At 28.8% G+C, this 22186-nt stretch overlaps 1 protein-coding gene across 1 annotated transcript in view; it reads left to right on the forward strand.

The window, feature by feature from the left end:
• LOC123293925 (voltage-dependent calcium channel type A subunit alpha-1) overlaps positions 1–21950 on the forward strand; it is a 179931-nt gene extending 157981 nt beyond the window's left edge. Inside the window, exons 27-31 of the mRNA XM_044874921.1 lie at positions 13579–13697; positions 15621–15781; positions 16852–17016; positions 18667–18929; positions 21564–21950. Coding sequence (XP_044730856.1) covers positions 13579–13697; positions 15621–15781; positions 16852–17016; positions 18667–18929; positions 21564–21881 — 1026 coding nt within the window. The 3' untranslated portion in view covers positions 21882–21950. The remainder of the gene's footprint in view (positions 1–13578; positions 13698–15620; positions 15782–16851; positions 17017–18666; positions 18930–21563) is intronic.
• The last annotated feature ends 236 nt before the right edge of the window (positions 21951–22186 follow it).

Genomic DNA, 22186 nt, shown 5'->3' on the forward strand with positions numbered 1-22186 from the left:
TCTCCATTTTTTTGTAATAGTGTCCCATTTTTGAACGCAATGGCTAAAAACTTCAGACCACAAACTCGTAATTACAATCATACAAAGTTATCAAAAATCAATATCAGATGTGTTTGGGATTTTTAATTCCGGATTTTTTTTTCTGGTCATATTATTTTAAATCGGGGTCAAAATGCACAGCTATACTAAGAAAAATATTTTTTTGAACCTTTTCTTTTTAAATTATCAAAATTTCGGTAATTTTATGATTCGATTAATGATAATTGATATTACACTTCTGATATAATAATTATGGTCTATGAAATGTATCACTGTCTCCGTGATATTAGGATTTCTACCTACTAATAGGATTTCTACCTACTAATTTTAATTTCAACTAACAAAGCATGATCAATTGCATTATTTCCTTCAAAAAGAAAGACATCTCTTTAATGTCTTAAGCTGAAAGGCTTGTAAAAGAACTGAATTCCATGTATTACATTTAAAAGAAAAGTACCATTACTCTTAGACAGAGATATATTGACACAAAATTTCAAATCATTTGTCATAAAGTATGGCGGACCTTAATTAGTTAAATTTCAGAGATTTTTGAAAGGTAAATGATTGTAACAGTGCATAGCGGCTTGACATCGATGTTTAATCGTATGACGATTATAAAAACTTAATACAAGCGTCATTTTATTTTTGACAGGCTAATTATTTTTTTGAGTACGCATTTTTGAAAAGTCTTTCACGAAAATCATCAAGTCATAATTTTTCGACCATACCATCGGGAAAATACTACTATATGGTGCTATTGCCAGATATTTTTGAACGTGTACAGTTCTATACTTCCAATTTGGGCAGTTCTATCATTTAAGCACTTTTCTAGTTTTCTATCTGTGAAAACTATAAAATATGATGCAAAAAGTACTTTAAAAAAAAAAAAAAAACAAACAGTTACCCACCCGCGTCGCTGGGCAATTGCAACTTTAAAAACAAATACTACCGCGTTATAGTCTTCTCTTTCTTTACCCTCACTTAATATCCCATTTGTTCACTATTTACACATACAGTTCACATGCTAACGATTGAGCATCCAATAGGTGAAATAATTTTTTAAATCGATTAAGTAGTGGATTCAAAAATGACGGATTTTCATACAAACTTTAATCTTCTATTTAATCCCGTTAGGGATAGAATTTCGGAAAATTATTTCTTATCGAATACCTACGTCATACAAAGAACCCACATTACAAGTTTCAGGCCAATCAGTGGTCTCGGCTGTGCGTTGATTCGTCAGTCAGTCAGTCATTCATGACAAAGCATTTTATATGTATAGATAATTTAATATCACTTTAAAATTTTCTGTTCTATTAATGACTGTGTAGAACTGCACAAAATTTTAACAATTCGTGCCGTTTTAAAAATTACTTGAAAAAAAAACCTCCGGAAATTGCATCTATTTGGAACTATCGGAAAAGTATGGCACGATGATTTTCGTGACTGGTCAAAAAAGATTGGTTATACAAAAATTAGCCTACAGTAAATACAATCAAGCCTTTTTAAATTATTTTAATCATCCTAAGATTACGGCCCGACAATCAGCATTGTATTCATTATTTTCCTTTCGATAATTATGTAATTCGATCCATTAACGATCGCCATAATTGTACCAAACTGATGATATTTTGTGCCAGTATGTTTCAGTCTATAGACTAAACTAGTTCATACGTTATCATGTATATGTTTGTCCTTTTTTGTTGCCAAATTCTTTGTCTCACATGTTATAACATAAATATAAACCTTATATTTATAATAATGTATGGGAGAAGGAATCTGGCAACAGACAAACATGATGACGTAGGAATTATTTTGGTCTATTTTATTTTGAAAAGAAATTATTTGGATAAAACATTAAAATATGATAAATGTTTAAATGTATTTTATTTTATGTTTTTGTAGCTAGTGAATCAATGTACCCCTAAATGTAGATTTTGATAATATTTCCTTCAATGTTGCTATAGGAATACAAAGTAGATTAATATTTTTAAAACAAATATTTAGTTCAATAATAAAATATACAGGTTTTGATTGTTTTGGTAAAAATAATGAATATTTTTATTAATTTATGAACAATTCTATTCAAGTGTGATCTTATTCTGGGATAGTTTTCGTTATCAGTATCTTCGTCTTACAAAATTTTAGTTATCTGTAGTAGATCTGGTTCTCATTTACCACGGGAAAACAAGTCTCACTTGAAAAACGTCGCATACATTCTAAGCCGAATGGGGTATTCTACTATGTTTGAAAAAGTACTTCAAAATGTTCATTTTCCTAATAAAAAGCCACAAAAAAATATATTTCGGCAAAATAAACACGCTTTCATGCCATAAAATTAAATTAAATTTTAAACCTTTTTTATTCCCGCAAAAACGCGCTCAGCCATTTTGGTGACGTGATATTGTCAAAAACGACAGTCGTATATATAATTTTTATATGTATAAATAAAGTTGACGGTAACATAACTTACAATTACTATGAAAGCCATCAACAAATTAGTAATTATTACTAATTAATGCATATTATTTTTGCAAATATATGATGTCACATTATGGCCGCTCGAGTTGTAGATCACGTAATGTGCAAATTAAAAATTACGTCTTTTAATTTTAATTCAATAAAACAATAATGTGCTTTTATGACTCAAAATCAGAATAATTAAATATGATTTTACATAAATTTTAATTTTTATCAAATATTCATGATTTATTTTTCACAATCGAAAGTATTATTTTATTGATATTTAATTTATTCCGACAATAGATGGTTTTTACAAAAACCGAACTACTTGCGGTTCGAAATGGTCTCAGCTAAAATATCCAGGCTCCATAGAAGTTTACCACCTTAATAATTCTTGCAACAACGAAAAATTATTATAACTTGTCCTTTTGGAAGTAGACGCGGAAACTGGTATGTTTCAAGATATTATGGCGTTACCCATTTACGCCCATTCTTAACGACTTCAAAATTTATTTCACTTAGCATAATGTGTGAAGAATCGTTTGATAAAACGCATAGAAATGGAAAGAAAAACTCCACTTTCTACTTCTTTTTCCAAATAGGCTTTCCAGCGTGTGAAAATTTTCAGCATCTATATATATCGTAGATTACAGAGAATAGAACTAGTAAAGATTCTTCATTCAACATTTTTCACACTTCCAAAAAATATGTTACAGTTTCTTTGCCCCATTCCAGTGTACTTTTGTTCATACCAGCACTGACAAAAAAAAATGTTAAAAAAGGTATAAATTTGTAGGAACAATTTACAAGCATTGAATAGGCATACGTTAGTTTATTTACATCATGCTAATACAGAAAAATTGTTCACAGTTACCGTACACGCTCTGTTCAGAAGAACGCTGGTACGGAATGCTCTGTTCAGAAGAACGCTGGTACGGAATGCCAGACATAGTGGGTTCGAACCCTACTCCATTGTGTTTTTTGTCAAATCTAGATGTCAAAAATGTTAAAATAAATCCGTACTGACATAGAAATTGAGTATACTATTACGTTTTTAATACAGGATGGTCCAAGTTATAACAGCAAGACTTCAGCAAATGGTAGACGTTTAAATAATGATAGGTTATTTCTCAATACTTTTATAGCCGGAAATGCCTCCTTTTTTAGCAGGCTGTTGATATTTTCGGAAAAATCACATTTTCGTAAGTTTTACCAAAACGACTGTTTAGAAAAATTAGAAAATTGGCAGACAGTACGAACTAAGATTCCTTCATGATTTGTAGCCATGGTCATAAATTTCCATGTGTGTCATGGTCATAAATTTCCATAACAAAGTTTCGAAAAAAATTCTCACGCCACTAACTTCATTGCAAATACAATAATGTTAAGTATTCTTTTATTTTCAATGAATTCAGAGGCGTAAGAGATTTTTTTTTTTTTTAATTAGGATTATGGCACATTCAAGTCTCCTCCGCTGCTTTTCGTAATTTAATACCATAAGCTTTAAATCATGATTGATCCTTAGATCGTACTATGTGCCAAAATTTCAATTTTTCTAAGCACCCGATTTGGTAATACTCCCGAAAATATCAATTTTTTCCAAAATTTCATTGTATTTAGAAATAAGGCGTTCTCGGCTATAAGAGCACTTATTGAAAAATTATCAATATTTTACTTATTATAAAACTTGTTCAATTTAACTTACTGTGCACTGAAAATGAATATTTTGCACTAGTAATTTAATTTCTCCAGAACCCGGTATTATTATTTTAGGAAGAGCATTTTAATAAAATTGTTCATAAATTATATAAGAAATTATTTTTTAAATCATTCCTGTATAAAATTATTAACTACATGACTGAATTTTAAGTACTCAAAATACTTAAGTACAAAGAATTATTATTTTCCACCAAAAATAGTACTTTTTTTGAAAAAACTGCGATAAAACTACTACGAAAAAAGTATTCTTATATAGAAAAAAAATTAAATTATGACTTAACAAATCGTAGAAGAGTTATTAATTTTTTCTACTTAGAAAATATAGGTAATAAAAGCTAAGAATTAAAAACTATGAAAAATTAGGTTATACACAAGAAAATTTTGTGTAATAGTTTTTGTTGAAAATGAAAAAATAACACTAAACTAGCTTGAACGCTAGTGTTAACATTTCCCTGTTAACATATTTTATATGATTTGTTCACAGGGTTTTGGAAATAGCCCTACAGCCAATCACGCGGTAGTATTCAAATTTAATCCCATTTTTAATTTATTTTAATTTCTCTATATAGTCACCTAATATACACACCATATTCAAAAAAACACAACTTCAATTTTTTATTTTTCAAAATAATTTTATAACAATTTTCACAAGTTTTCTACGTATTTTTTTATTGTCCTGTTTCTAATACAGCATATGTCTAGAATTTTTAACAATAGCCATGATTCGTTGTTTTTTGTCTTATGTTTTTTTTTTTTTTAGAATGTGCATATATTTTTAACAAATAGTTTTTTTCAACAAGTTTGAACAAATTTTTTTATGTTAAAGCAGATAATTTTCAACCTATATACGGGCATCTTGTAGTATTTATCTCCTTTTTTCTCGTAGGAAACAGAATAACGGTCATTTTCAATTAGTATACAGTTTACCACGCTAAATCATACTAACGGGAAATTGTAAAAACATAAATTTACAATGACTGTAGTATTTTCCGAGGAACAAGGCGAGGCGGGTTTTGGAATCACTTTCCCCGGCCCAGATCGAGCATGTATGTTGATTATCCTCGCCTTGGTTGAGTTACCCACGTCACCTCGGCCGAGTTTTTATAATATGGTAAAAAAAACTTGCTAGAAAATAAATGTTTTTAAAACACGGAATATACCTAAGTTGCGTAATTTCTAAATTTGTATGACACCTCGAATGAAAACAGTAAATTTAATAATTAATAATTATAAAATTACAATTTCCTATACTTAGTGAGTGTTTATCTTATTTTTTAAATTTAATAATTAATAATTATAAAATTACAGTTGCCTATAGCGATTTTTTAACTATGCCAAAGAAGTATAACCCATCACGCGCGTACATATCTATACACACTCTTTTTGTAAATTTGTCTCCGCTGAAGCGAAGTTTTTCTAGCAATTCACCAACGTCTCGAATCGACCAGAAACTGCAAACTGTATTTTTCGAAATCCACGATTAAGTATAAGAAGTAAATAATAATATCGATACGTCTCAAGTTTTAAAAGAAAAATACCTTCTATTTGTCATCACGAAGTAACAATTATTTAAAGTGGGATGAAGTTTCCAAAAAATTTAATTTTTGCGCCAAGTGTATTTTACTGGTTATGTAACGCCTTCTCAATGAGATAAAATCTAATCGATATATTATGTTCGTATAATAGATCATATTGATTTATTCGTGGTATTTTCATAAACTTTTTGAAAATGATCCTATGAAACAAACTGCGAAGAAAAAGGAAATAAACTGACATCAGAGTTTCGTTGAGTTACTGGATTTTTTTTAGTTGATCCGCGATAGATTTAAATACGAAATAAATCGTTTATTATTTATAATTTTTTTTTATAGATTTCTTAAAAATAATCATATGAACAGTAGAGATTGTTTAGTTCTTTATTAAAGTAGTTTTTTTATTTTGTTGTTGTTTCTTTTTTACCTTATAGCTCATAAAAATATTCCATTTTGGTTTTATATTATAATTTTCAGCGATAAGAAAATTTTTCAGTTATCCGTTGATTGCTTAGGAAATTTGCGTTAGCGTAGTACAGTAAAAACAACAGCCCTGCTTTAAAGCTTATATTTTACTTTCATGAGTGATATTGCTATCATGATTCAATCATGAGACTTTTCAATTTTATTTTGAGTCTAAGATCAGTCGAGCTTAATAGTTAGTTATTATAGTTGTTTCCCCTTGTATTACTATTGTCTTGTGTTACGTTTTGTACCTAGTATAAAACGATCTTTTAATTAAATAGCCTCTTGTTATAATCGGATGGAATTAAATTATTTTTAGCTCAAAACAGTAGGTATTAGGTACTTATTTGTCGCGGATACCTATAAATCGAAAATTTTTATTTCTTTCTTTCGTTGAAATTGATAAGATATTTTAAACATAATAATTTTTATTAGTTATTTTATTTTAATTACAAAAGATTGACCAATTTTTTAAATTACAAGCGTGTGCCATATGTTTTTTCAAATTAAATTATTATAAATTAATTTTAGCTAGTTTTTCTAACATGCATGCTATTATATTCCAAGTAATAATTAATAAGTTGGATTCAAACAATTCAATCGAATTTTTAATTAATTTTTAAATTTATTATTATCACTTCCAGTAATTCCAGTAATTCTTAATTTTGTTCTTTGTTGCATGAATTTAAATAAATAATTTTTAAATGCTTTAAGTACTGTTTGAGGTTTTAATTTATTTTGAATTTTTCAATGGAATTGCATAAATTATAAAAATTCAAAGTAAATTAATTTGCATGTGCGATTAACAAAATGGTATAGATGATACAGATTGTTTGTTTATGGATGATTCGCCATTTTATTTTATTTTATTTTATTTTTTTAATTATTTTTATTGTAGTAAGTAACAATTGAATTTATTTTATTTAATTAATATATTTACTAAAATAAAATTACGAAAAAATATTATTAATTTTTATTATATTATTAATAATATGACAAAAATTACTCTCACAAAAATTATTAATTATATAAGAAAAACACAAAAAAATTTATTATTATTATTATTGTTATTATTAATAAGTGGAGGGGGTAGTAGAATTAGTTTTTACACAAATTTACCTGACTGACACACAGAAAGCGTCGTTTTTTAACTGTCTACTGGACATGGCGGGTCAATGGGGCACTGGGGGCAGTAGAACTGGTTCACTTAGTCTTGAGGGTGCACCCTTAATGGCTGGACAAAGTGCTACTGGCGAAGCAGAGCCACCATCTGTTAATGTTATCGCTAATAATGGGGGCATCAACGAAGAAAGTTCATTGTTAACACTTGCACGCAGAAATACAAGAAATAGATCCATGAGGTAAATATATCTATTTTGTTAAATTTAATTAAATTTTATTCCCTTTTCCCAGACAAAATATTCCAATAGGGAATATTTATAAAGTTTAAATTTAGTTCAATTATTTTTTTCCGTAACTTTATTGACTAGACATTTGAATTAAACCATTATTTTAGTAATTAATTACTTAAAATTAATTAATTACAAATTCAGTGAGAGAAATTCAAATTTCTAAAACGGAAATTTAAATTTTAAAACGAACTTGACGTCATAGTATGTGGCTTGTCAGATTTGTTGGCATAGTGTATGGTATTAATTACTTACATTTTTTGTGGTATTACCGTGGATATATACTATAATTGCTACATACGTGGGTATTACACCTGTAGTAAACAGTACATTGAACTGTCACCAAATAACAGGTCACTTTTTATTACGTCATGAACAGAGAGGGCCAAAAGGACTGCGTTTAAATATATCAAAATAATTCTCTATTTTAAATCTTTGTTTACACTTAATTACAGCACTTTTAAACAGTTTTTATGTTTTTTGTTATAATGGTGTATTTTATGTTATAATGGTGTAAACAATGAATTAAAAATATAAAAAATACATGAATATTCCCTATTATAGAGAGAAAAAAAAAAAACGAAATATTAAAATTACTCTTATTAAAACTGTTTATGCTAGTTTAAAAAATAATTTTTCGAAACAAAAAGCCTTATCTTTTTAAGAATATTTCCAAGAATAAAAGAGCTGGGAAAATTTAAAAAGATTTTCAAAGAAAAAGAAAATCTAAAATTTAAATAAATCTTGTCTTAGTTATTTAGATCAATTAAATAATTTCTTAGAGACTATGTAATAGCTGTAATAAACAAAATTACCTTATTTTTTAAGTTTAAATAATTAATACTAAATATTTCTTTGTTACAGGAAGAAAAAGGTGATGCATACCTCTTCGTTGGTATAATCGATGTACCCTAATTTAATCGTTTAGGATATAGCCTCTAGTCTAAATACCTTTTATTCATGTATAAAAAATCAGTAGTAGATATTTAAACATAAAATTATTAAAAAATAATCAGATTAATAGATAAATAATCATTTTCCATTTTATTTAGGTGTAGTAATATCAAACAAAATTATTTTTAACCAAAATTTAAAGAATCAAAATAGTTTTTTTTTTTCAAATATCTAAGTAATAGATAGAATAGGAGCTGAAAGGAGTTGGCAATGCAAAATATGAGGACGAATCCTCTATTAAATCTTTAACCGCTATGCTAAGTGATAACGCGAAAGAGACCCGACGACATAGGAATAAATCTGCGAGAAACGAAACGAAAATAAGTATTCTGCTTTTGTATACATTTTTTATTTGTAAAAATAGTTAACTAATTGCAAAACATTTCAATACCATTAATAATTTAAATTATATTATCTCAAAAAATCTCCAACTGTAGAAACGGTACGAGACAAGAAGATAGTAATCTTTTACAAATCGATACAAAACAATAAGCCTGATACTATCGTCTTGCAGCATCACTAATAGAAAGTATATATGTACAATCCCTTGTAGGAAGTAAGGAAAGGGCTTTTTATTATTATTTTATCGTTCAAAGTTGGCTGAAAATGATGAATCATGTATGTTATCCTATTCAATTGGATATTTCTATATCAAAAAATCTAGAGAGTGTGATAAAAACTATCTGAAATATTTAGACAATCTTGTAGTTTATAATAATAACATAAAAAGATAAGGTTGCCGATGATATAAAAACAAAATTTTAAATTAATTATGAGTTCATCGAAGATCCATCATTTGATGAACTGAAACGACTATAGTTAGAGTATAAATGATTGAAGAGCGATATCTATATTATCTTTATAAGCATCACTTGCATACAATATGTTATATATTTTTGAGGTTGTGTGGTATTGTAAAAATAAAAGTAACTCATTACTTGACTATAAAGAGTGTATTTGGTTTATATGTATGTACCTTGCAAAAAACCAAAACTTTTTTAGAATACTGTAGGTTTACAATCACCTTAAAACAATGATATTCATATTATCACCAAAATCGCGTTTCAAAGTTCTCCTCATATTTTATAAAGTCATATCCCTTCAAAATCCTGTTTAAACTGTCAATTTCATTAATGTCATATTGTTTTAGGCATTTTAATACACATATAAAAAAATTATAAATTTTAAAAACTAGTGCGAATTTTTTTTTACGAATTCTAGAAAACTTTCTTATAAAGACAAAATACATAAAAAGTTTTTGATAAGCGTAGATAATGTTTAGAACGTTTATTCTATATGAAATAGAATTCATATATCAATGTAAGTTTTATAATAGATATTCCAGAGTTTAGACAAATTAATTTAGATCATTATTTTATTAATATTTTGTAGATTTTCTATAACTTAGAATTTATAGTTAATAAACTAAACGAGATACAAGCTGTACTTACCTCAAAATAATTCAATAGTAGCACATAAACAGGGCATTGCACAAACCTTATAAGAAAACACTTTCGATGGTTTCTAATATTTAGAGTATGTCGATAATTTGTGAACATTGCAAATAGAAAGTTGCAATATCTTGTCACGATAATTGTGTTTAAACTCCTCAGAAGTTTATAGATGAATATAGATAAAAGAAATGGCTATAGCGCGGTAGTCTTTAATAACATGGGATTTATTTAGCGAGCGGGCAAAATATAGAATAGCTAATGGGAGTTGCAGGTTAATCGCTGATCAAGAGTTATAATCGAAGTTCACGAGATCTAGTTTCTGTATATTATTGGTATTAGCGGATGAATGTTTCCCGCACTTCATTGTGTGGAATCTTTTCGACAAAATTATCCTGATAATTTTTATCCTGGAAAAAATTTTCTTCAATACAGAGCTCACAAAGACATGTATTATTACCTATTGAGTGTCGCCCAATTAACTCGTAGTTGGTTAAGGCGTAATCAATTCCGTCCGCGATATGCTTAGGGTAACGGGTTCGATTCCCGCTGTCGCAACAAAATTAATTTAATTAATAGTTGTGATGGGCTGGTGTAGTGCATGGTATATGCATGAAGGAGATGCACTCAGCCTCTGAAGTTGAGAAGCTGATAAATGAAATTATCAGCGGAAAGGTGGTAAAACACATATATGGTATCAAAATGGGCTCTATAGCCTAAGTGTATCTTCCGTGGACAGCCAATATAACCTTACCAACCTATTGAGCCATTTCACCACGATCTCTATTCTCTAAACTATTGATTTACCAAGGCGATATTCGAATTCATCGAAAGTGTTGTCTTTTAAGATTTTTGTATAGCCCTTTCGAAAGATATTTAATAATATTCTAGATATTTATTTATAGAAATCTAAATTTTGTAATCAATTTAATCCGCAAGAAAAAATAAAAAATGATTGAATAAAGCAGAAACTGGGGTATTATAACGTGGGCACAAAGCAAATTTATTGCTTTATGGGCAATTTTGGATAATGCATGTTTTCTATCCGGACGTTACACAACCTACTTATTTATGTTTAAGGGAATAATTTAATTCGATTGATTTTTGTCCATAAAATATATAAGGTTAACTAAAATTTTCGATTTCCTATATTTAGAGTTCATTTTGAATAGGAAGACTATAATAAGAAATAGTACGTGTCAAAGAATCTCAATAATTTTTTTATTATTTTTAAATATTGTAACTTTATAAGTATATTTGGGGTTGTTTTTCCATTCCATTTTCTATTCATGTTTTTTTACTCACTAATCAAAGAATCAAATAAATAATAGTTTAAAACAAGAGAAAACAAACAATTGACTGAGTTAATTGTTGAAATACCATGTAAAGACAGTTTTGATGACGCAATCGTTTGTTTTTTGACATCACATAAATAAAGAAAAATTTTCACTCTTAATTAGCCACACACACATAACTGATATTCCCATATTAATACATACTACAAAATTTGCACCTAATTAGCGCCCTCGTGGGTAAACAGTGATGTTTACAAGAAAATGTTTCAAACAAAAGTTGTTTATTTTTTTATAAGGAACATTTGTCTATCTCTAACGGTTGAAGAGATGGGTCCTACGGACTCAAGACCCAATTGACCTATGTTGCTTATTTACGAACTCGACCTTACTTTTTACGTCTTAAGCACACTATAAAAATTTCAGCTTGATATATCTTTTCGTTTTCGAGTAATCGTGATGACAGACGGACAGACGAGAGACATACAGATATACGTAAATGGACTAATTAGGCGATTCTATGAACACCTAAACAAAAATTTTTTTCGTAGCATCAATATTTTTAAGCGTTACAAACTTGGGACTAAACTTAATATACTATGTATATTTCATATACATGGTATCAAAACTAAAATAACACTTTTTTGTTGCTAGCTGCACTAAAAGGTAGAAAATAATTTATTTAAATTCAACAAAATCATTTTATGGTAAAAAATATCTTAAAAAGCACTAAAAGTTTTTTTACGGTAAAACGATATTTTTGAATTTAAAGAAATTATTTTCTACCTTTTAGCGCAGCTAGTTACAAAAACGCGTTTTTTAGTTTTTTTTTACCTATTATTTATTTATCAAAAATTCAGTATAAATATGGTGGGAGCGCAAATAAATGTATATATTTGCATATATGAAAATCATTATTCCTGAAAATCCTGATCAGGATAATCAAATAAGCTTATTAAATTATTAAATTAATATCATTCCTTGATAAGTATACCAAATTTCAAGTTAATCCGACGTTTTGAAGAGGATCAAAATCATGTTCAAAGTTTCCGTTACATACTAACATACTAACATACGTATGAAGCTAATCAAAGCATGTTAAAAACCAATTAAATAATCATTAAATTTTGTTTTGAAACATTTACTAACATTTCTACTTTTCCAAAATCTATCCCAACTGCTTATTTCAGTCTGTCCAGGAAACCTTATTCCAAGATAAATCAGAGCGTCTTTTACAGTAAGATTGTTAATGATTATCTAATTTTTTTAAGTTCATTCACCCCTATTGCATAATTTCCTGTGATTATTCTCCATCGTTACACAAAATAGGTTACTTTCATAACTAAGATATTGTACCCCATTTACACAGAAATTAAACTTATCTAATTCCGGAACAACTACGGGTGTCATCATATTCTTAATCGATGGAACTTAGTGTCTGCTAAGAAAAATATTTATTTAAATACATATTAAATATATTTTTAACAATATATGCTTATTTTTATAATCTATTACCTACTATAATTGTATTTGCTAATTAAAAATTTAAGAATTTGGAAGTACCTACCTGGTATTTTTATGGACAAAAATTTATAAACTTCAAAATATACATGAAAGCCATTCAAGATATATAACCCATATAAAAAATCTGTAAAAAAAAATAATATATAAAAAAAATTAAAATTTAATTTAATTTAATACCTTTTAAGAAAATTCGATCAAAATTGCAAATTTAAAATGAAATTAGTACATATTTTAATTGCATGTTAAATAATAATTACTTGCATGATTTAATTTATATAAATATAGTTTAAAAAATTTATATTTAATTCAATTTACAATCAAAGTTTTTGCATGCCACCATTATATTTATTCTTGGTAAAATTTTTATTTGTGTTCAAAAATTTTTTGTTTTCTCTCAACTGTTTATATGGGAACAAAAACTGCAAATAGTTCTGCATATTTCCACTAATTTTTTAACAATTTTTTTGTTTTCTAATTTTTAAAAAGCACCTATTTTAATTAGATATATTCAAGAAAATTCTTTCACAGTATTTTTATACCTACACAAATTATATTTTCTTTCTTAAATTAACAAATTATTTAGAATGAAATAGATATAACAATTTTTATAATCAATCAAATTTTTATGCATTTTTGAATATATTGTTACAAGAAATAATAACATTTTTAAAAAGTGATTCATTATTTTATTTATTATTTTTATTAATTGAATATATTTTTAAATAATTAGGTTATGGAATTGCAAGATGTAATGGCTGTTTCTCGACATCCGTCAATAGATAGTTTAGATCAGCAACATTTACATCCGGTTGGATATTCTAATTCACATAGAAGGTCTCCAAGTTTAAGGTAAATAGACAATCTTAAAAAACTTAATTTTCTATTCAAAACAAGTGAAAACAAACAATTGACTGACTTAATTGTTGAAATACCATTTATAAACAGTTTTTATGACACAATTAATATATACTACAAAATTTTCAACTAATAAGCGCCCTCGTGGGTACACAGTGATGTTTACAAGAAAATGTTTCAAACAAAAGTTGTTTATTTTTTTATAAGGAACATTTTTTACATTTAACATTTGTTCTATCTCTAACGGTTTACAAGATGGGTCCTACGGACCCAAGACACAATTGACCTATATTGTTTATTTACGAACTCGACCTTACCTTTTACGTGTCTTAAGGACACTATAAAAATTTCAGCTTGATATCTATTTTCGTTTTTGAGTAATCGTGATGACCGACGATCAGACGACAGACGACAGACGCCAAGACATACGGAAATGGACTAATTAGGCGATTCTATGAACACCTAAACCAAAATTTTTTTCGTAGCAGCAATATTTTTAAGCGTTACAAACTTGGGACTAAATTTAACATATTATGTATATTTCATATACATGGTATAATTATACAGGGTAAATCATAAGCATATATTAAATCTACGTGAATGTAACAATGAATAAGATCTTACATTCTGTGGCTCTATTGTTTGTGTTACGAAGTTCTAGATAAAGAAATAGGACAAATTAAAGTAATTTACTTGTTTAGCTTTTATTGCAACATCTGCTGTATTCAGAAATATAATTTCCTTTTATACAATCCAGGCAGACCCGTGCTTATTCAAAGGAGGGGTTTTTGTTCGCAATATTAGATTATAAATTCAAAAACAAGAAATTATTTTTTCGAGTATAAGAGAACAATTAATTAGGTCAAAATGTGATATTCAGTCACTATTTTTCATTGAGCTAATTCTGCGAAGCAGAGAAAGAACTTTTCCAAAACTCTGTGTACATAGAGCTTACACCGCGATGTATATTGAGTTAGGGCTCAAGAGCGGCTTAGCCGATCTTCAGACATTGTCGATCTAAGGTATATTTTGAGACGACGCAAGGTTGAAAAGAAGCGTTCATTCGTCGCTGTTGTCACAGGTAAAACTGCAAGAACGCGAAGCATTTGGTAGACATTCAGAAACGCATGTTTATTGCAAAGATCGAGTGCTTTGAATGAATTTTTGGCACCCCGTCTGGCAATGCGTTTTCATAACTCAAAATTGAATATTCTAGTTCAAAAAGTCGATCAAGAGTTTTTATCAAAATTGTTCATTTTGTTGAGAAAGATACAAGCAAAATTTGGTAAAATATTGCGATGATTCAAAAATCTATCTATAATCTCCAACTGAATCAGTCTCTATATTTGAGCGTTGAGTCTGTTATGACGCGAACCTTGGCTTCCGCAATTCTTTGTCGTATTCATCGCAGATATCGATCGTTTCCTGAATTTTCCTGAACTCCTCTCCAGCGTTTCCTCTTCTGTCAAACAAAATATGCTTCGAAGCATCAGTCGGTTCGATAATCTCGCCAAGATCTAGGTTTTCTGTTTGAAGTATTTGACTCAAAAACAAAGTCAAAAAATGTACCGTCTCAAAATATGCATGGACATCTGATTCGTCAGTGAAAATGCGTCTCATAAATGGGTGCATTCATCCCCAAAACCCCTCTCATGCGCACGGGCCTAAATTCCAGCAAATTTTACTCATTCCGCATATTATTTTTTATGAAACGTATCGTAACGTTAGGAAATCCTCGTTACAATTCCAAATAAAACATACCAAGATAATTCTATTATCTTCACAGACTAATGAGTAAGTTTCATAGTTCATGAGTAAATTGATTTTTGAATATCAAGATTTTTGAAAAACTTTCGCATACAAAAGGTATGGTTCATTTTTATTTTCCAACAATAAAACGTGATTTTCTTCATTTAGAAGAGGCCATTCACCATCATTACAACGAAGTCCATCACCTAGACGACGCCATCCACATCATTTGCACCACGATATAGGATTTTCAGATACTGTATCAAACGTTGTAGAAATAGTTAAACACGAACATCATCGTCAATATTCACAGCGAAGACGAATTCGTGGTAAGTAAAATCTAAATACTATTTTTTAAATCAAATTCGTTATTATTGTATACGACGTAATTTTATAAGGATAACTTCAGAATACAATTTTCTTATCATGTTGCAACTAAATTCGAATGTGGATAGCAGCAGCGCTTCAAGGTGTCTATATAGTGTCTAATAGAGAAGTTGTATGTTTTTTAATTTTTTTTTTTTTTTCCAAAGTTTATTAAAAATAACTAAGAAAAAATAATTTTTTTGATTTATTATGTAATTTTACAATTGAACTTGGTTTTTCTAAACTGTAAATTCAAACGCCCGTGGCGTCAATATATATCTTTACTAACGAAAAATGTGAATTTAGCATAATTGACCCCTAGCTTCAACAGATGCCCAGACGTCACAACCAATCACAAATTGTTTTTTTTTTTTTATTTTATTCAAAAAAATATCTATTTTTTATTAATAATTAATAAAAAAATGGAATTATTAATTTTAAAATAAATAACTTAGATTAATTATTCTTTCATTTATTTATGAATTTGTAGCAAAAAAAAAATAATGCAACTTCTCTATTTCCAATTCCGGAAAAATAAAAATCGAAGAGAAAATTCGAATGGTTAAGGAGAGATATGTTAATTACAAATATTACATACGACCATTTCCTAATTCGGACCACTTCCATACCACCATTTCCTAATCAGACACCAACCATTTGATTGCGAAAAACAAATTGTTATAGCAAAGAGAAATTATTCAAAATTAAGAGTGTTTAATTTTTGATTGATTGATTTTATTGTTTTTATTTTATTTTTATTTTATATAAAATTTCACTCTTTTACTGAATAATTTTCGGAAATCTATGATTTTCACAATTCATCATTTTCAAAAAAACGCATCAATTCATTTTCAACTCAAAACACCAATCGAAATACCTCTAGAAGCCCTCGAAAACATTTCGATCTTGTAGTAACGGCTTTTTAATATTTTTTGTTCCTTTTGTTTTTTTTAATAATTTCATCAATGTATGTAAGTAGTAAAAATGGTAATCTGATTTACGAAATAAATGTTTTAAGGGTGTTTTGACCCAGGCTCCTGGTCAGCGTCTACAAGTCCAGCAAGGTCTCCATCACCTACAGGTCGTCATTCACAAGCGCCACTTAGGTCAAGACGTCAACCCGGTTATGGTACCACAAGTCTTTGTCAAAGGTCCCGTTCTCCTAGTCCCACGTTGCCTTCCCAACATACAGCTATTGGTAAGTTAGTATGAAAAAAACTACACATATTACCGGGAATCGAACCACGAACCTTTCACTATTCGAGTGAATGTTCAGACCACTGAGCCAAAATAAATTCTGTGGATGTGTAGAATTTTTTCATACTACTCAATTACTTTGGCAACATAGTAAATTATTTTGGCAATTTCGCCATTGTAAATATTTTGATTAAATGCATTTTGTTTGTAAACCTATTGTTCAAATATTTATCAGTATTTGACTAATTGTGAGTGCACAATAGGTTTAAAAACAAAATACATGTAGTAATATAATATTTACAACATTCATTCGGCAAGTAAAAGGTCCGTGGTTCGATTCCCGACAAAATTTGTAATCTTTTTCATATTAAATCAAATATTTTGACTTCTATTGTCTAAAGAGTAAACACATAGGCTTGTACAACTATAACAATTAATTTATTAAATGACCAATTGTAAGTGCGTATTGATAAAGTTGAGTTGTTGAAGAAATTTTTTTTTTTACAAAAGAAGAAGCGAAAACACTCGAAGAATAAAATTTTCGTAAAACATCGTTGTAACGCAATAATTTTAATTATGAAGATATGTACATACAGTGAATCTTGATAAAGTGGGAATCTTAATAAAGTGGGAAACCTCCATAACTGGAACTCATGCTGAGGGCTCAACACTTTCAATTTTATCGTCAAAGTTACCTCTATAACTGAGGCAGCGAGTGAATTTTATATGCATTAACCGCTGTAACTGAGAACTAAGATCATCGTTTTGTTTGTTTACTTAATTCTTATTCGAAACGAAAGCCTAAATCGTTATCAGCACGTGAAAAGCTGAAGTTAAAATCGGTTTTTCAAATTGAGAAGGCACGCGATGAAGTCTGTGTCAAAGTTGAATGTGTCAAAATCTACTCTTTGTAGAATATTTCAGAATAAAGATAAATTCAATCACAATATTCTGATTGATATTCTTCATGGCTCATGCAACTTCGTAACAAAAACGTTCCTGTAAGTGGACCGATAGTTAAAAAAAAGGCACAAGATTTCGCGCGAAGGCTCTGTATTCATAATTGTTGTAGCAGCAATGGTTGGTTAGAATTGTTTAAAAATAGAAACGGTATAGTTTTCAAATTAATTTGTGGAGAAAGTAACCCTATTTATGTTAACAAATGTAGCCAATGGATTGACGTTATTTTATTTAATAATCGCACCTCTATAACTGAAATAACCTGTATTCTTACCTCTATTAATGGAACCATCTGTAAATAAGGCAGATACTTATTTATACCTGGATATCTGAGACACTGGATAAGTGGAATAAGCAAGACTTTGCAGGTTCCTTGATGTCTCACTTAACCAGGTTTCACTGTATACATACATATAGGCTTTTGTGTTTTAAGATTACTACGGCCCGAACATAGCACATTGTGTCCAAATAACGTTTGTAATCTGTGAATTCTTTTTTTTAAATTGTATTCATTTTAATTATACATGACTTAAAAAAAAACTTTTTTAGCGAAGTTCAATATTATTTATGATAAAGAATTGAAATAAAATACAAAAATTGATGATTATTTTTTATTCAACAACCCACTTAACTTACAAACAAATTATAATAAACCTTAAACCTGTATTCAAAAATTTTAAATTCTTTCCAGGAGCATTATGTTCGGCTGTAGCTGGTATGAACTCATCAAGTCCACATTCTGGTGGACCATTAGGTTGTGGTGTGCTTGGTGCTGTACCAATGACACCAGGTGAAATACCATCTCGTGGTGGTGCTGTACAGCATAGCCATCCTGTACTTGTAGGTAGACGTGGTCAAGGCAGAAGACTCCCTCCAACTCCTTGTAAGCCTTCAACTCTTCAGCTACGACCACAACCAATTAATTTTCCTAAGTTAAATGCCTCACCCACACATGTAAGTATTTTCATACCACTAGTAACTGAACCCATTCATACAAAATAGTCTCAACAAACAGTTCTTTATAACAAACAAACATACAAAAACCACAAAACTATTCTATTTGTTCAGGTCTACAAGCAAAATTTATGTTCGATTGGTCAAACAAACGGGGAGGTTTGTTTGAAGGAATTTTGCGTGTGTTTGCCTTAAATTCGTCGTATCCTAAATATAATGATTTTGTTTAGTTTACTTTCTCATATATATTTGATAGCAAAACAATTTCTGTGGGACCGTCCTTGTTCAGATGCACCAACAAATTAAATGTTATCCAAATTAAAATCCATGCAAGTTTTAAGTGTTAGAAACAAGAAATATTTACAAAATGGTAAAAAAAACCTAAATATGGACACTAAATCAAGAATTCACACTATCACGTAATATTCTAGAAAATTTGATATTATTTTTACCAAATTATTCATTAGTTTTAGTGTCCAAGTTTAGATCAATGTTGTTCAATTTGGCGTTCAATTAATGTGGAAGCAGTAGTTTTTCCTCCATAAAATGAGAAAGTAAAATTAATTACCATAGCGATCAGAGTTAACAATGACCACTTTTAAATTGACAATTTAGCGGGATGATTTAGAAACACAATTAAAATTTCCTTCCCTTGAAAAACAAAAATCTGTTCTGGAAATCAATATGAATATTCAGTTTAAAATTCAGAAAAAGGATATGAGGAGTAATACTATCTCTGAAAAAGTCAGAAAAAGACTGAAAGTATCAAATAAATTGTTAATCAATCATTTAATGACAGAAAATGGTAATAGATTGAGACTCTTTCAGAAGAAATATATAGAGTTCTCCTAGAAGACTTTTCAGAATTAATCAGAGATTTTATGAAAAATTAGTTGGCAAAATAAAGTAAAAGTAAAACTTTTTCTGAGTATTTCAGAATTAATCATTATAATTTAAAACATTTCACTTTTATCATATTGAATACTTCTCTTAGGGGAAAAAAAATTTTGCCAGGAAATTATTAAGCATTTATCACATATTCTTTTTCTGAATTCCAAACTGAATATTCTGAGTTCCAGAACGGATTTATTTCCACAAGGATTGGCATATTTTAATTATATTCGAAAAAATTTCATATTTTAAAACTACAATTACGACTTCAAAATACTGACCTACCACTACTGATTGAAATATATTTCTTAGAGTTGCGAATTATATACGAAAAAATTTAATTTTGTTCTCAGTAGGAATGTAATATCATGGTTTGATTAAATCATGCTACTAAATGGTCATATAAAAAGTGAACACTTCCGGCCGGTGTCGTAGCTAAGGGAGGATGCAAAGTATACTCTGCGTCACAAAATGCGTACATGTTTTACCATTCTAAGTGATATTACTATATGATATGTTATAGCTGTATCACTTAGAATGGTAAAACGCGTGCACATTTTGTGTCGAAGAGTATTCATAAAATACGTTAGGATGTATGCTCTTGTCAATGCAAAATATAGTTTATATTTTAGGGTTTTTGAGTAAGAATTTTACAGACCTAGATGCATGTTACATGTTTTTGATACAAAAATATAAGAATGAACAAATAACGTCAAAACCGCGAAAATTTCTAAAGTAAGATGGATCGAGATGCGATTTTTTACATTAGGTTCTAGAAGGTATTTATAAACTTTGTGAACGTTGCAGATTATCGGGAGATAATTCCGTTCGTTTGTGCATCATTTTTTATGTTGCACTTTTTTAGGCAATTGAAAAAAAAATATTATCCTGTCAATAATGTACCAAATGGACTGAAAATGGTTACTCATTTGGCGTATAAAACGTAAAGATATTTTTTTAATTGAAAAAAAAAACATTTTCTAATCATTATTTACTATGTTATAAGTACAAAAAATGAATTTTTTAATGCACAAACGAGGGAAATATTCTCCCGATAATCTGAATGTTCACCAAGTTTATAAATAAAATACCCTGTAGAATCGAATGCAAACCACATCTCGATTCATCTTCCTTCAAAAAATTTAGAGATAATATGCTAAATTTTTTCGTCTGTCTATGCTTATTCAATGAAATTTATTTTAGTTGGGACCCTGTGCTACGACTCTTGGAATACACTTTTGGAAACAAACCAATACCAACATTTTTTCAATTAATACAAATTATAAAAAAATAATAATTTGTTCTGGTACTTTTCTAGTAAATAAATGTTAATATGGTTTCGATTACTATATTAGAATACAGATGATTGCACGCCTTTAATATCTGTAAATATATTAATTTGAGACTTCCTGTCTTAAATCCTTCCAAATTAGACAGCCCATTGTTCAAAAATTTGTTTTTTAACTCCCATTTATATATGTATGGATGTATATACGCATGATTGGGATGTTAATTTTATTTTATAACGAATATAAAGTTTGGCTTTAGTTCCAAAACTGTCGAATAGTTTCAGATTTTGTATCCATATTTTCTATAACTTTGATTTATTCAAATTAAGGATTTCTATTATCTAAAAAGATTGCGTTTACAAAATCTGAGGCTAATCATAGATAAAACATTTTCGGAACTTCACAAATAAAAGTTTAAAATTATAAAAAAACGTCCATATTTATTTATTTTTAGATGCAAGTACACACCACCCACAATACGCCACATGGCCACCAACATAATTTAACATTTGGTCGGGATCATGTACGTGGTGGCGACAGTATATCATTACCGCATCATGCATCCAGAGAAATACTTAGGGATACAACACAAACACCACGTGAGATACATCGCGATATTGTGTCACACGGTGGTGCACCACTTAGTTTTGAACAAGCTGTAGCAATGGGACGAGGTGGACGAATGCTACCGAGTCCAGTACCAAATGGTTACAAACCAAAGCCCACAACTCGATCAAGACATAGCGATTCGGATGATGACGATTGGTGCTAACAAACGTGGAACAGTTTGTCTCTGTGTTAATAATATTTAAAAAAATAAATAATTAATTAAAATATCCAAAAAAAAAAATTTATCTTAGTTACATTATTTTGTTACAGTTCCAACAAATAATGAATATTTAACGATAATAAAACAATTTAAATAAAATAATTTTGAATTTTTTTTATAGCTTCTCTGCTACTCTTAGGAAATAAAAAAAAATTTTATATCGAATTACAGAGAAGTTATAAATAACGATTAATATTTAAAAAAAATGTTTATAAATATCTTAATTAATTAATGGCCACTAATTTCTA

The sequence above is a fragment of the Chrysoperla carnea genome, chromosome 2, assembly GCF_905475395.1.
Source record: "Chrysoperla carnea chromosome 2, inChrCarn1.1, whole genome shotgun sequence".
In the NCBI taxonomy this organism is placed as follows: domain Eukaryota; kingdom Metazoa; phylum Arthropoda; class Insecta; order Neuroptera; family Chrysopidae; genus Chrysoperla; species Chrysoperla carnea.